Raw genomic sequence first — 14,597 nt, forward strand, 5'->3', positions numbered from 1 at the left:
GCAAACAAATTTGTCTACTACCTCAATCGGTTCATCCGCAAGCATGAGGCTAGGGTTCGGGCCCAACCAATCTTGCAGCAGCACTTTTTACACTTTGCGGGTGTGAAGCGCATGCCGAACCGCGAGGCACATCGCGAAACCTTTGATTTTGGCAATTTTTTCAAGGAAAAATCATTATACATCACTGCTACCAAATGGGTTGACGATATGGAACGTGAACGCTCACATTCGGTACATTTTAGGGCATTTCACGTGGATTGCGGTAGTTAATCTGCAATAACCAACGAGAGGAATGCCCACAAGGAGCTCAGAAAAGGTTGCTTTTAAGCTTTCCGATGATCTCTACGTTACTGAATGCCTGATATCCGAATCGGATTTACTGATCAACAGCGGTCAAGCCACTGGACGCATGTGGATAGTAAGAGGCCACGGGTGGTTCGAGCGGGGCCGAACGTGGTGCTACGCGCAAGCCGTTGGCGCCGATATAAATTCGAGAGAACAAGATCGGTGGGCGGGCGTGCAGATTCCTGGCACAAGCCACCAGTCGGTTTAAACATGGTGAAATAGCAAAGGCCAGGTTTTCGCAATCACCTAAAACCGAAGCTACAGTTTTTCAGACCTACTTGAAGGCTGTCCCAGTAGCGCAATTTAAGGTGTCTCCGATTTCGAACTTCGTTCCTCGGCTGACCGCGGGCAAGTTGTTTCAAGATGCTAGTTTTGGCCATTCCTTCTAAGGGACCTAATCAGCGGAACTGCTTTCGCATCAGACTGCATTCAGTTCTAAAGCGTTTGCTGTTCGAAGGACTTTGGTGTTCTACTTTATGTCAGTCCATTTGATCTGAAGGATTTTTCGCAGACGGTGCTTGCCTTTCAGGGTAGAATCTAAGTTTCGCTGCCGTACAGTAGTGAAGAGAGTTCAACAGCTTAGTACACCGAAAGCTTGGTGCCTGTGCGCTAATTGCTCCAAGCGTGTTTCTTAAGACTAACAAGTACCATGCTGTCTTTTACAATTCGTGCGTATATTTCGTTGTCAAGAGTCAGGTCTGTTGATGGTAGAATTTCGTGCAGCACACCATCCTACAAACTTGGCAGAATACACGCTGTCTTACGTTGAATCCCTCATACAGACTGACAAATGGCAAGTTTCAGAAAGATTTATATCCAAGCACCGCTGAATCCAACCTCGTAGTCCGTCGCTGTAATCCCGCTCCAGATTGTGAAGATAAGAAAGTCGTCTGCAAACGGCAGCATACGGACACTGGGCTCACGCGCAGTTTTGTCCCGAAAGCGCTGCGAATGGAACAGCGTGCATAGGGGACTGGTTCTGGGATAATTATCCGTCTCCCGTCAATTTTCTTTTCCTTTTTATGGAACAATTATCATCACATCCTTGAAATATTACGGAACTTTTATCCCTCAAATTGTACATAGGACGTCGACAATTTTTCTGGACTGTTGATCCCCCGAGCCTAAACAGTTCTGAAAATATGTCGTCCGGTCCCGCTGTTCTCTTATTTTCGTAGTTTTCTAATGGACCTCAGGACCTCCACGGTAGGCAAGTGAGTCTTCACTGTCCGGGCAAGTGGGCTACATTGTTTAAATCAGCGTTTTCCGCCCGATTGTGCAGGTGTGAACAGTGGTGTTTCTGGGCTGCCAGAATTTCATCGAGCTCCTCAATTTTCCTCCAGTTTGTCTTCTGGCAGCTGAATATATTGGATTTTTGGTCCATAGGTTTCTTTCGGTGACAGATGTCCTGCGGTTGAATGATGTTGACGCGATCGACTGGAAGAGGAATGAATGATCCAAATTTACAGTTCACAATGATGTTCCCCAACAGCTGGAAAACTACCAACCTTCAGTGAACAGAAGGACGGTGTTAAACATGTTTTTCCTAGCATGGATGTACATACTGCTGTTATAACGCAGAGCTGGTCGCTTCCAATTTCTTGTGACCAGGTGCATTCCTTCCTAGAACAGACACTACTCACAGTTCACGAAGCCCGAGGCTGTTGATTACAAAAGTTCAAGTGAGCATTTTCACTTTTTGACAGCGTCACATGACTGACGATAAACGGTTGCAGCTTCTTAAGTTACTTTTCCAGGACGAGGGAGGAGTTAAGTAACTAGTGTTATGGTCTGGTTAACGTTTGTTTCAATAACTTCTGACTCTTTCAATTTTCGACCTATGTTCTCATCCACAGGCAAGATTATTTCGGCACCGTCGAGGCAACCTTTCTGACTGTGATGGTGATGAAGTCATCAGTGATAAACCGTTTCCCGGTGAGCACAACTCTGGAGCTGAATGTTGCACCATGGAAAAGAGGAGCTCGGGGAGAGATAGCCTTTCTAAGAGTGTGGAGTCTTTCCCTGTAGTTGTCCCCGAGGTAGATATGCAGGTAGCGGCACCAGTACTTTCACTGCAACGGGATTTGAAGAATTTGGTTCGAAGCTGTCTCACTTGCCCGGTTTCCGGTTGGTTCCTGTCGACTTCGAATGCGGCTACGACCTATGAGGATTTTGTTCTGAACTTATCTGTCCCTGTCCGATTTTGCAAGCATTGTCTTTTAGAAGTGAGTCACTCGTTTTTACGGATATATTGATGGTCTCTCCCAGCAGCCTCCAAACCTGTTCATGTCTTAATGCTTGGAGTGCTGTATGTGGGGTATAAACGTATATAGTGATAATAGTGGTATTGTATAGTATACGTATTCGGCATGAGGGGCAATCGGTGACACTTCTACCTCATGGATGTCGCTTTCTGCGCGTGGTTGCAGAAGGGACCTGTGACCAAACTGGACCATTTCATCCGCAACTTGCTGGTTTTTACTAGTGATGTGAACAGTGGAAGGCACATCCTGTGTGTAACACTGTATCACCATGGTCTAGGGGACTGCGAAAACTGTATTTTGCCACTGAGGTACTTTACACTTGTCAGTTGCTCATTGTCTTTTCTCCTGGCAGCTTTCATGGGCATGCTGCTGCCATGATCCATGGGATTGATAAACTCATTAGCAGTAAATAGGAGTTTTTAGAAAGTCATTTTCTGAACGGTTCTATCGTCCCTTTACACTGTTGACGTTTCCGTTTAACTCGAGAGGTTTTAAATATCTCATTTTCTACTGCCTATCGCCCAGCAACCGCTCCGTTGTCGTCACTGTCCAGAATGTAACCGCTGCGTGATAAAATTCGATCATCACTGTCCATGGCTGGCCAACTGCGTTGGAGAGCGAAATCACTCGGCTTTTGTCGTCTTTTTGACGCTTCAAATGTTGATTCTCTGGTGGACTATGTATCTCGCTTGGTGGGTTGAATCCTGTTCTAGTTTTTTTCCCACAACTCACGCTTGTTCGAGTTCATGAGTAGTTAATATATAATTTTTCCAATCTTTGATTTATCTTGTCTGTTTCGAACCAGACCGTGCGCAGCAATTTAATTCGATGTAAGCCTATTGTCGCGACCGCTTTCTAGTGCCCGTTGGACTCAGTTACTTTAGTGTCTCGTAAAGGTGCCACTCTCTTGGACAGCTGAGGCCGTTTTACGTCTAGCGTTCTTTGATTTTTTCGGATACATCAGCAACCACAAGCGTATACTCAACAACTCTATCAGGAAATTTATATGGGCCTGTCTAGAGCAAATTGAATGGTATGTCGATTTTCTTATGCGCATACGAATTGATCCACTCTGCTCTGGTGACAACTATCTAGGTACAATGATGTATGACTCCTTGTAAGTGAAATACTATCCGCTATGTAGTGCCCTATAGACTGCCTGATTCTATGATTCAATACTGTAACACCATACTAATTCCATCCCACACAGTGTACCTATGCACATTAATCATGTATTTCCCTATATCCTGTTATGCTTACGTACTCTGTAGCCCTGCCACTCACCCTGCAATACGCACTGCAACAACTGATACAGAAACATGCTCCGCTCAGCCATGATCGAGCTGTCTGCTTACCTAGATTTTCTGGATTTCAGTTTTTTTTTCACGGATTATGGGGATGATATTGGACCGCATTTTCCCTTGAACTAACTGGGTTCAAGTTCCCGTCTATTTTACCCAAATCGTGTAGCTCAGCAATCGAATAGTACTGATGAATTACGAATGGATTCTTACAGTTGGCTTGGTTCGACAAGTAAGTTGGCATAGGGAGCAAGAAGGATAATCCGCATAAGGGCTATCGCGCACGAGCTGTATAAGCGGGGGCGAATTCCGTTGCATGCAACAGGTTCAATACTGATTGGGGTGACAATATATCGAAATGTTGGTAGCTTGCGTGGTTGCGGATCGGGCGGCTGTTGGTCTCTTCATCGAGCTGGGCAATTTACTTGCGGGCGTTTCGTCATCGATCATGGAGATATCAGTGTTTGGTTGGGTGGGTACTTCCGCCTTACCTGTTTGTGTTTATATTGTCTACGGGAAAGCACTTCATATCTGCTAGCGTGGGTGGCGGATTAAGGAATCGCTTTATCGTAATTCATTGGTCTGTGTACGATCTATGCCACGTTGTGGTCTGGATATCTCATTCGATCGGCTTCTGGTAGGTTGCATTGCTGTTGTGGTTGTTCTGTTCCTAGGCTGTCGCATTCTGGATGATTTTTTTCTCCGGTTTCATTATTTATCTCAATGCCTTCCAGTTTTCGGTAGTTTTCTTCCTGCGTTTTTGATCTGCTCGTTCCAAACGTGTGTCGCGCTGTAGCTTGATTTGCTTGATCTTGGTTACTGGTTGCGTCTCTACACCTTCTGACTGATCTCCGCGTTTGGTTGGCTAATCCAATGCTTTACTGTGTTCATTTCGGTCCTTTGATATATTGATCGGAGGCATAGCCCAGCTCAATTGATTTAGCCCCCAAATTCAAACTCTACTCTTCTCTCTGCAAGTTTCTCCTCTGATTTGGTCTGTAGATTTGCACTTTGTAAGCCTGTAATTCTCTGGTCATCAGTAGTTGGTAGACTGGGTCAGTTTCAGTGTGTTTGTTGATGCCGTTTTCGCTGGAATACCACGCTTCTTTCAGTTGACATTGTTCTTGTCTGTCTTGGTATGGGAGCTTCGTTCCATTCGCTTTCAATACCAACTCCTTTTTAAAATTTATCATATGTTCTTCGTTAGTTTAGTACTCCCTCCAAGAAACAAATACCCCTTCAATACGACCAATATATTTTCTGTGTTACTGTCAAATGGCAAGCGAGCGACTGACCACTTATTTGCCAGTGTGGCTTTTGTTCCTAGGGTCTTAAAGGTAGGTTAGTCTTTACAGTAGAGTTCGGGCTGTACAGTTCCAAAAGGTGCTTCTGACCGACTGGCAACCTCATCGTGTGAATTTCTGGCCAATTATTGGTGTTTTAGCATCTATCATTCACTGTCTGAGTCGTTTTGAACGGGATGTGTCCGGATGAGTGTTTCCGTATTCTCTCCGTATATGGACAATGTTCTAAGGATTGGGGAAGCTATCGGTTTGCTAGATAGAACGAAAGTGTCGCAGGTTGTGGGAGTGTACTAGTAGTCAGGAGTACAAATATTTGGAGGACTGTTTTTTTTTACGTAGGCTGATTTTACAGCGCATTGGCTAGAACTGATCTCATGTTCGGAGGGAATTTCGCGTAAGTCTTCGATAGATTTTGAGAAATGCAGTCATTATGAGGAGGTCGTTTTATTTCACGTGAGTCTTTGCAGTGCTGCAAATCATATTCTACTAGCTAGCACTGAAAATTGAGGTTGACAGTATCGGATAATATGGTGTCACCCGCCTTTTAGTTGGTCCTTTTCAACTTTAATCCAGATAGTATCTCAGATTTCGTTCACTTGAGGTGTTGCCATGCAGCGGACAGGTGTGATAGCCGAAGCAACAAGCTTCTCCACGCTAACCGTATAGCCTTGCAATTGAGCTACCTTTCAGGCGTGGTCGCATATACAAAAACGTTGCAAACAGGCGCGTTGGTAGTAGGCGAGCCTTCCTCTATTGGATTGACGGAAATACTGTATCACGTTGGTTTCCGAGTGCTGTTCTGATACGCCCGCTTCGTTTTGCCTTTTTCATGATTCTCATTCGTGTTGGTTTGAATTACTCCACGAACACATAGCTATTATAGCGCTTCACTGCCGTTACCATTGTTGCATGTTACACTCAATTGACATTAGCTATCTTCTCGTGCAAAACTGTACTTTCTTAACCTTTCTAACATCCCTAAGGACTGTAGTCTTCGGCGATCATCCCTATTATCTCTGCATATGTATGATCCATGCTTGCATATTCCTACTTCCCCGTCACAATGGGTCTAAAGCAGGATCCCCTGTCTCATTCCCTTGCTTTCAGGTCGTCTATCGTGCCGAACTATCTCTGGACTGACTGGTTCCGGTTGAATGTACTGTTTCTTATTGAAATTATTGTGCTCATGATAATCGGTATCCCGCTGACCGTGTTATTGGGGTTCCACACCTACTTGGCACTGGCCAGTAAGACTACTTGGGAGACGGTTGCCTATGAGAAAATTGCCTACCTTCAACATCTGGACGACCACGCGAATCCTTTCAATCAGGTAACTACGTTTTCTTCACTGTTCTATGGAGCCTTGTCTGCTTGGTACTGTCATCCGTAAATAAACGATTCGGGCCATCAGCCACTATATATATCTGTCCCCTCCTAGCCCCTTATTCATCCTTACGGCTACAGCTCATTTCTGCACAGACTAGAACCGACGATAAAAAACTAGCCTACGTTTATCTAACTTCGTTAGTCAAGCAACCAGATTTTCTACGGAAGAGCATTTTTGCTTTATCAGGGTAAACCCACCCTTAGGTTCTATTGCGAGTGAATAGTTTACTGTACTAGAGCTGCAAGTTTAACGACGTGAGAACAATTCTGCTAGACTTCGGAAGCTGGCTGCTTGATTCCAGCGCTGAATTTTAGATGTTTCACTCTCCGCAGTGTAGTTGGCGGTTTCACCCGTTCAAGTCTTCAGTTGGTCAATCTTTCCGCAATTAATTGTGAAATATGTGAGATCCGCAAGCCAGACGAAGCTTCTATACTGAACTGCAAATGCTCGGTTTTGATTCATCGGAAATATCTGAGGCTGATTTTGGTGCTTTTGTGTTTGTTGTGATTCATCTCTGTTTCTTGACTTCATCTTACCATGCTCTGATTAGATTGAATCCGAGGATACGGACTGGGTGTCTTCATTGGCGAATGTTATTATGATTGGCCCACGCGCCCCTCCAATAAGCTGTTTGTCTGTAGTGTGGTTACCCTTAATCGATGAGGTTCAGAGTTCCGCGAAGACCGGATATGTTTCAGGATTGTTCTATCTTTTGAACCTCATTGTTTCTTAGCCGATTGGAAGTGACAGGAGAATATGCAAACTGCTCCTTCCGGCTGGAAATCGCCGATGCATACGCCGCCTGTTTATTCAACGGTTGTGTTGCGTTTTCCAACTTCGAACTATTTCTCCTCGGTTCTTGCTGAATCAAACATGTATTTATTTATTTCTATTTATTTCTATATCTAAACACCTTGCACAGCTGGCGGTAGTACAACACAAAGCATGAATTAGAACGATGACCTTTGGTTGCGGGTCCGCTTCAAATGGCAACCACTTTGACACTAATCTGCTTAAAATAACAATTCCAACAGGGCCTACAAAATCGTTCACTCGGCGAAGTGGTCTTTTTGTAGCGAGGCTACACGCAATAATGCTAAACACTATGGGAGTTCTGGCACAGCCTGTCAATTGTTTGGATCACCTGAGTAGGCGGTCCGAAAATCGACATAGTATTTTTTATCCGTCTGATAATATCCGACTCGAACTTCGTAACACTGACAGCTGGATAACGTTTTAAATCAATTGCGCACTAACGAAACAACTGGTTCGCATAGTTAACCCATTTAAGCTTGAGGCTTTCAGTTTGACTATTCCGGTCATTGATCCGTTATGTTGATCAAACTAGCGGATAGCTGAAGGTGTGCACCCAAGAGTAAGAGCTACTTCCTCGAGAAATCATGAAGAATGTTTGCTGGTCTGTTCACCGTGTTCGGTAGTTGGATTGCCAACACTTCAATACTAATCAAGGTGATATCATCAGTCAACCCCGCATCGATGCATCCGAGCTGCCTATAATCCCATAACTTCGCAAGCCCAAAGAAATGCTAGTGAATCAGAATAGGATTCATCGGTCTCATTGTGAAGACCTACTGGGTCAGTTCTAACGAAATACATATCTTCTGACTAACTTTGCGGAATCCCTCATATATCAGCAGGTCTGACTATCGAGTTCTCTGACTTCCAGTCTGACTTGATTCACCACAAGAATATTCTTCAAACACACCAAAAACACGCGGCCGGACTGGTCTAACTCAATGCCCTCCACTTACCGAAACACACATGACCATCACACAACATCTTGGCATAACAACCCAAGTAAACACAATCAATACAACCAGATCGACATACCGCATCTATCCATTCATCTAACTATATATCTTTTTGTTTGCATTCTAAATTTTCGGGTTCCTGTGCAACAATCTGCAAATTCCCGTCTCCTCTACGTAAGGTATCTGCATTCTCCACAACACACTTGACGGCAATTTTGGTCCTACTTTGGTAACTCTGTACTGGATGGACATACGTTCCGAGTACCGAACTGGGAGGTTTTTCGGTTTGAATCGACTCCTGGGTTTTTGACGGCCTTTGTATGGGTCCGGGAGATCTGGCCCTATTTCATTACTTGTACTTTCCTGGAGTTGCATAATATACACACAGATGCCTAAAATGTCGAACGAAAATCGCAGATTTGACCTTTCATTTCACAGTTATTTCCCCGTTTGGTGAGTTTCAGGCGTACACGTATGTGCCACGTCTTCTGAAATAAGGCGCAATCATGTGCGGTTGTTCAGTCTAGTGGAAGCATAGGAAATCGTTTTTTTCCAGCTTGACGTCCATCAAATGCTTCATAAGAATGACTGTTCGGCATTGGTCTATTCGCATGTTAGCTAGTCTGTGTACCAGGGATCGCCTCTGTGGTGCACTCATGTCACCAAAACTCATCACATACGATTATTATGGTAATTTAGAAGAGTTCCGTTTGCATCCATCAGCCGAATCGGATTCCTCCCGTTTCACTTCCCTAGCAAACAACGGTGCAAGTATTGCCTGTCATTGCGTATATTGCCTGTACGTGACCTGGTGACTTCAGGTATGCCGTATCGTTGAGGCAGTGTGGTGTACTGAGAAATCTTGGTGATATAGTGATACATACGTACCCGAAAAAAAAAGCTTGCAACTTGCAGATGGCAGCTGAAGGAAAACCGTCACTGAATCAAGTCACACAAGCCAGAAAGTACGGTCACCTACTCTCGGTAGTTGTTGGGCTTTATCGAAGCTTGCATTTTTCCCTGTCGTACTTTTTCCTATCCATTCCTTTGTTGGTTTTCATAAAGTGATTTGCTTGGTTCACTAGTTGAGTGCTCGATAAACCGAATAAGTTACATCAAAATTTGCACTGTGAGAATTTCTCAAAAATCCCCATTTTTCATTTGCTCTCATTTGATCAGGGCTTGGCGCGGAACTGTTTTGCGTTTTGCTGCTCCCGCTACCCACTCGGTTGGGATCGAATATACGCTGAGGCTGTTGGGCAAATAAACACCGAGCAAGCGTCGTTTCCTGCATCAGGAACGTTGCAGCCCACAGGTGATCCCAGCGGGAAGCTGTCTAAACCAACCGAGACTGTATACATTCGGCTTCAGCCCGAACCACCCACGAGTATCCGAGAGTCTGCACAACCCCACCAACAAGCTGTGACTAGTTTGTCAAACTCTTCAAACCTCAACTGTCAGATACACGATATTACTCCCGGTTTAACACCAGTTGTATGCTTGGTGAATCAGGCTGCTGTCGATTTGGAGACACAAACATGACTAAGACTGTGTGGGATCTCCCGCATTTTCCATTTACTTTTCCATTCACCTTTGATGCTTCCCGTTCCTAGGACCAGAGCTAACTTTCAGTGGAGTCCCTTCAGTCTCCATTTGACTCCTACACCAACCGTCAATCTGCCAACCTAACTCCCACTTACTTTTTTCAGTTCGCATCAGCAGTTTCTTTTTACCTGTCACTTTTGTATCATTCAACCCACTGTTGCTTTGTGCCTTACTTTTGTAATCTCGCCATCCCGTGCCACCATTTTCTTATCAAAATTCCTCTTTTCTAGGGCAGCCGATATGGTTGGTGGCCTGGAATCATGCCAAACCGATTAAACCTCACTATCATCCAACCAGAACATTCTCTTGCACTGACTAATTCGGTAAAATATCGACCGTCCGGAAACGAGTTTTGTTTCTTTCCTTTACACTTCGAAATCACCATTCCGCTGTGTAAATTCGTTTTTTCCTCAGTTTTGTGCATTCACTGCAACTATTAGTTACCTATCCAGTATGTGAATCTTTTTTTCACAGAATATTTGGTGGGTAGCTCGGTCAGCTCTTCCTGGTCCCTGTGTGTTGTTCATCATTTCACTCACGTTTATGCATAACGGCCTTTTGGAACGCATGCATTTGGCCCACCCATTGTACCGGACCACCCGGTCTCTACGTGGTTTAGCAGGATGATATAAGACAAGCGTCTTCGTTCCAACAGTGCGGTCAAGTCTATTCTGAAATTCTTTTCCGAGGCCTTGGTTTTTGGCCAAAGCTTTGGTCTAAGAAATAGCAATGTGATGGGGTACAGGTCTTTGCACTTATTATCTTTATTGTGCGTTATCAGTCGCTTCGGACGTGTGGAGATCTGTTTCATGCTTTTATAACTGATGTGTCAAAGTGTAAGGATGAACGGGGTTCCGATTTCCATCAGCCTATTTTCCATGGACTTTACGGACGTAAATTGAGTCTCCATCAAAGTGTGAAACAGATGGACGATTGCATCTAATTAGGGAGAATAAGACAGCTGCATGGTGCCTCGCCTTCGTACAAAAATTGGACAGAACGAGTTTTCCTCTGAAACCGGATCAAATCACCTCAATAGTTGTGGGTTAAGTGGGAAACAATACAGCGGGAGTGCTATGAGCAATCGCAATTCCAAAAACGTCTTACTTGGAGGTATCCCGATTCACAAATCGGACTGAATCTCTTGTTTCTGACTCTCTTCAACAAAGGCCGCCCCGTCAACGCTCTTCAACAAGGCCGCCCCGTCATTCATTTGGGACAATACTTAATATGTCGAAGTAATTTCACTTGATGAAAATGATTATAAAGTCAACGAAAACTACTAGACGACCAACTGCCGGTTTCACTCTGGTTTGCGTGTTTCCCGAATTTCCGTCAATCTCCTCGAATTTGAACACCAGATAGCAATTTGCCTGAAAATTAAGATGGTTTTGAAATTGTCGGGACTGGTGATTGGTTGTTAGGGTGTTTCACGTTTATAAGTAAAGTCATGTCGCAGAATATGTCCTGTTATGTTGTTGGGTAACTTATCGAACAGATTTGAAACTGTTGCTCAGTATCGCCTGTGAAGAGCACTTCAGACTAAGCTCAATGGAACTCCATTGGTATTGATACCAAAGCTGTCGGGGTAAGATCATGTTGGAGGATTACGGGCACTCCTGGTGATGTGATCAGTCTTCAGAGCAGACTGATTGAAACGAAGAGCTTCGCGAATCCTTTTAGCAGACTGTGTTTGTAGGCAAATCACCTCTTTAGAATCACTTCGTGCTTAAGAATTAGAAATAAGAACTTAATTCGTCTGAGAAACAATGGGCGAATTCGCTGCTGGATAACATCTGCAATCTTAGGGACGTTTGGTCAAAATTGATCACAGTTGTTTGAGTGGTAATGTAGCTTCGGGTTGTTCTAGTGTTAAGCGGCTATGTGGTACGACGAGAGTGTCGGTTAAGGTTGTACTCGACTACCTTCGGCACACCACAGATGCGACAGTTCAAATGTAGGGGTTATTTTGCATGACCAGTCCTAACAGAGCTTTAATAAAGAAGTCCTCAAAGTTCATGACCAACTATCGGTTCGGATTGCCGAACGAAAGTGCAAACTTGCTTCGTAAGCACATCGGAAACTGATGGGCCATGTGAGATTTCTGGTGGAAGATGAATTTCAGTCCAGCGCACGGACGTCAATAATTTAGCGATCGGCGGGGAAATTTGTGATGCTCTGGCAACCATTTCGGTTAGCGCCAAACTTACTACTGCAATGCGCCACAGATACACGGAATGTTTGAGACTGCATTAAAAATGCAGAAAAGCCAGTTGCACTGAAATATGTAAGTCCGGGATTGCTGACAGCTGCGAGCAGAGAGGCTTAGGATAACAGCCAGTCAGATAAAGAAAGAGAGCATGTACATGTCTGTCTTTGTCCTTAGGTTTGGAACAACCAGTACACAAATTCTACCTACATTTCCCTCCGGATCTATCCTAAGCAGAAACCACTTTGGAAAACATATTTGAGCCCAAACAGCGCAAACCAAAGAATGGTTCATCTGACAGTGGAAGAGTAAACTGGTGCGCCTGGTTTAACTGGTTAACGCCTAAGCACAGTTCGGACTGGTAGAATTAAGCGTCATCACACCAATCAGTAGCTGTGGACCAGTACCCAGTGTTTTGTTATTGGCTTCTGTAAAACCACAGAAGGATAGCGTTCCAACTGAGGATCGTAAGAATTTCGCATAGTCAGGACTTGGCGAAAACTAGATCGGTGAGATGAGAATCAAACAGGCAGCCTACAACCTAGGTGAGAACGGTCTTAGGAAAGAGATCCCCAATATTGACATCCCGACCAACAGAATGGTTTTGATGAATTATGCCGGGTTTGCTGTGGTCATCTTAAATTTGTCTCATTTTGCGTGAAAACGATAACCTAATTGTCCAGGATAGAACACCTGAAAAGTTCGGCAGAAAACTAAGCTTCTAGATAAAAGTGAAACAAATCGTTCATTGACTGAGGTTACTCTTCCTTGTTCATATCCATAAAAGTAGTTCAATACTGGCAGTGTGCCTAAATATTGGTAGCTTGGGGGTTGATCGACTGATGACCAGGTGTCAGTTGATCCGTTCGCCGAAACTGACAATCGGCTTGCAAACATTTCATCGGTCCGCGCAGCGATGCCTCTTCACATGGTGACGAGAAGTTTGCAGGCCAGTTGCCACGCTCGGAGAAAGGAGCAGCTGCCAAGTGTCACAGTACGTGAGATGTTTGGGCGACTCGGTGGAATTCTGAAGAAAGTCGAATATAGATATCACAGTGGTAGATTAGTTTAAGAACTATGCATCCTATTTCGCTGACCAAGCTATCTATCCCCAATGAAAGATGTGTGGTTTGGAAGGCGACGTCAACCCGCATTCCAAGTGCAGTAGGGACGTGTGCTCATAATACATCATGAAAATGCTGTCAACTTTACAAAGTAAAGATGAGGTTTCAATCATAAATGCTTCCACTACCTTACTCAAAAAAGATGTATCTCATTTTAGGGATTAGCCTTGGTAAATTCTACTGCAGGTATAGGCAAAGCAGATTATACTGCCGATTCAGCAGATAAGCCTGCTGTTATCCGATGAGATAAATGAACCACAGAAGGAAGCAACATAACAAAATCAAGTGTTTAGATAAGGGAGTCAGTGTTACTTGCTAATCGTACATAAACAAGAATTATATCAGAACATCTTCGCCATCTTAGCCATCGTTAAAGATTGCGTCGAACTGGCATTCTGGAGAGTGACCGTCGGGTTAGGTAAAAGCGAATGACCTAAAGGATAACGTAGAATGTGGAAGGTGGTGGAAGGCAGTTTCTTTGACTGGTCCCGCCGCACGGACCAGTAAAGTACACATGCAACAGCCAGCTATCCTACCAGCTTGAGCTTTGTTTTTGTGAAGTCTGAACAGTGCTCCCGAATCTGAGAGGGAGGCGTGTGACTGAAGACCTTGAAGAATGTGGAGCCTGACCCATCCCGATGGCGAAAGAGCTATTGCTTCCTAACCGAACTGTCTTGCTAACGCCTATGTTGTGATCCACCCCTATATTGGATAAGGTTGCAGTGGATTTTGGGTCAGTTTCTTTGGTCACCTTAATGCGACATGATTTGATTACTGTTTGAAGGGGTGAACTCCTCTCTTTGAGGATACAGGGCTTTTTGCTTTCATTCCAAACCAGTCGATTTTCCTTTTACTCTACTATGATATTATCTCATGGTTATGAGATAGTTACGTGCCGTATATCATAGTGACGTGTTGCCGTCGATCGCCGTTTGGTTTATGTAAGGGCTTCCTCAATGCTGCACACCCTCTAGTGTAGCTCACTGGAGGCAAAAAACTGTGACACCGGGAAAGTCTAATCCATTCGCAGATAATTCAGACGCTCCAGATCATGAGCTTTTCTGGATGCTACTAGTCCCTAAAATAAAACCCAACAGTGGCACCGTTTTGGTGCACGGGTGCCGTGCGATCGGAAATAAGTACAGGGGCTGATATTCCGGTAGCCTCCAACCACCCAGACAAGAGAAACTGAAATTGCGTGGGTAGGTTTGACGAAGAACCTTTTTGGTTTGCAGCTGTTCCCTCTAACCTGTGAATTATGAAGTTGTTGGTAACTCCAAACATTG

The 14,597-nt window shown here is 44.4% G+C and overlaps 1 protein-coding gene across 1 annotated transcript in view; it reads left to right on the plus strand.

The window, feature by feature from the left end:
* Positions 1 to 10,636, plus strand: part of T265_00438 (hypothetical protein) — a gene marked incomplete at both ends in the record, with an annotated part of 14,781 nt that extends 4,145 nt beyond the window's left edge. Inside the window, 4 exons of the mRNA XM_009164211.1 lie at positions 2,202 to 2,570; positions 3,135 to 3,301; positions 6,322 to 6,544; positions 9,553 to 10,636. Coding sequence (XP_009162475.1) covers positions 2,202 to 2,570; positions 3,135 to 3,301; positions 6,322 to 6,544; positions 9,553 to 9,915 — 1,122 coding nt within the window. The remainder of the gene's footprint in view (positions 1 to 2,201; positions 2,571 to 3,134; positions 3,302 to 6,321; positions 6,545 to 9,552) is intronic.
* Positions 10,637 to 14,597: the final 3,961 nt, after the last annotated feature.

This window comes from Opisthorchis viverrini, assembly GCF_000715545.1.
Source record: "Opisthorchis viverrini unplaced genomic scaffold opera_v5_4, whole genome shotgun sequence".
Classification (NCBI taxonomy): domain Eukaryota; kingdom Metazoa; phylum Platyhelminthes; class Trematoda; order Opisthorchiida; family Opisthorchiidae; genus Opisthorchis; species Opisthorchis viverrini.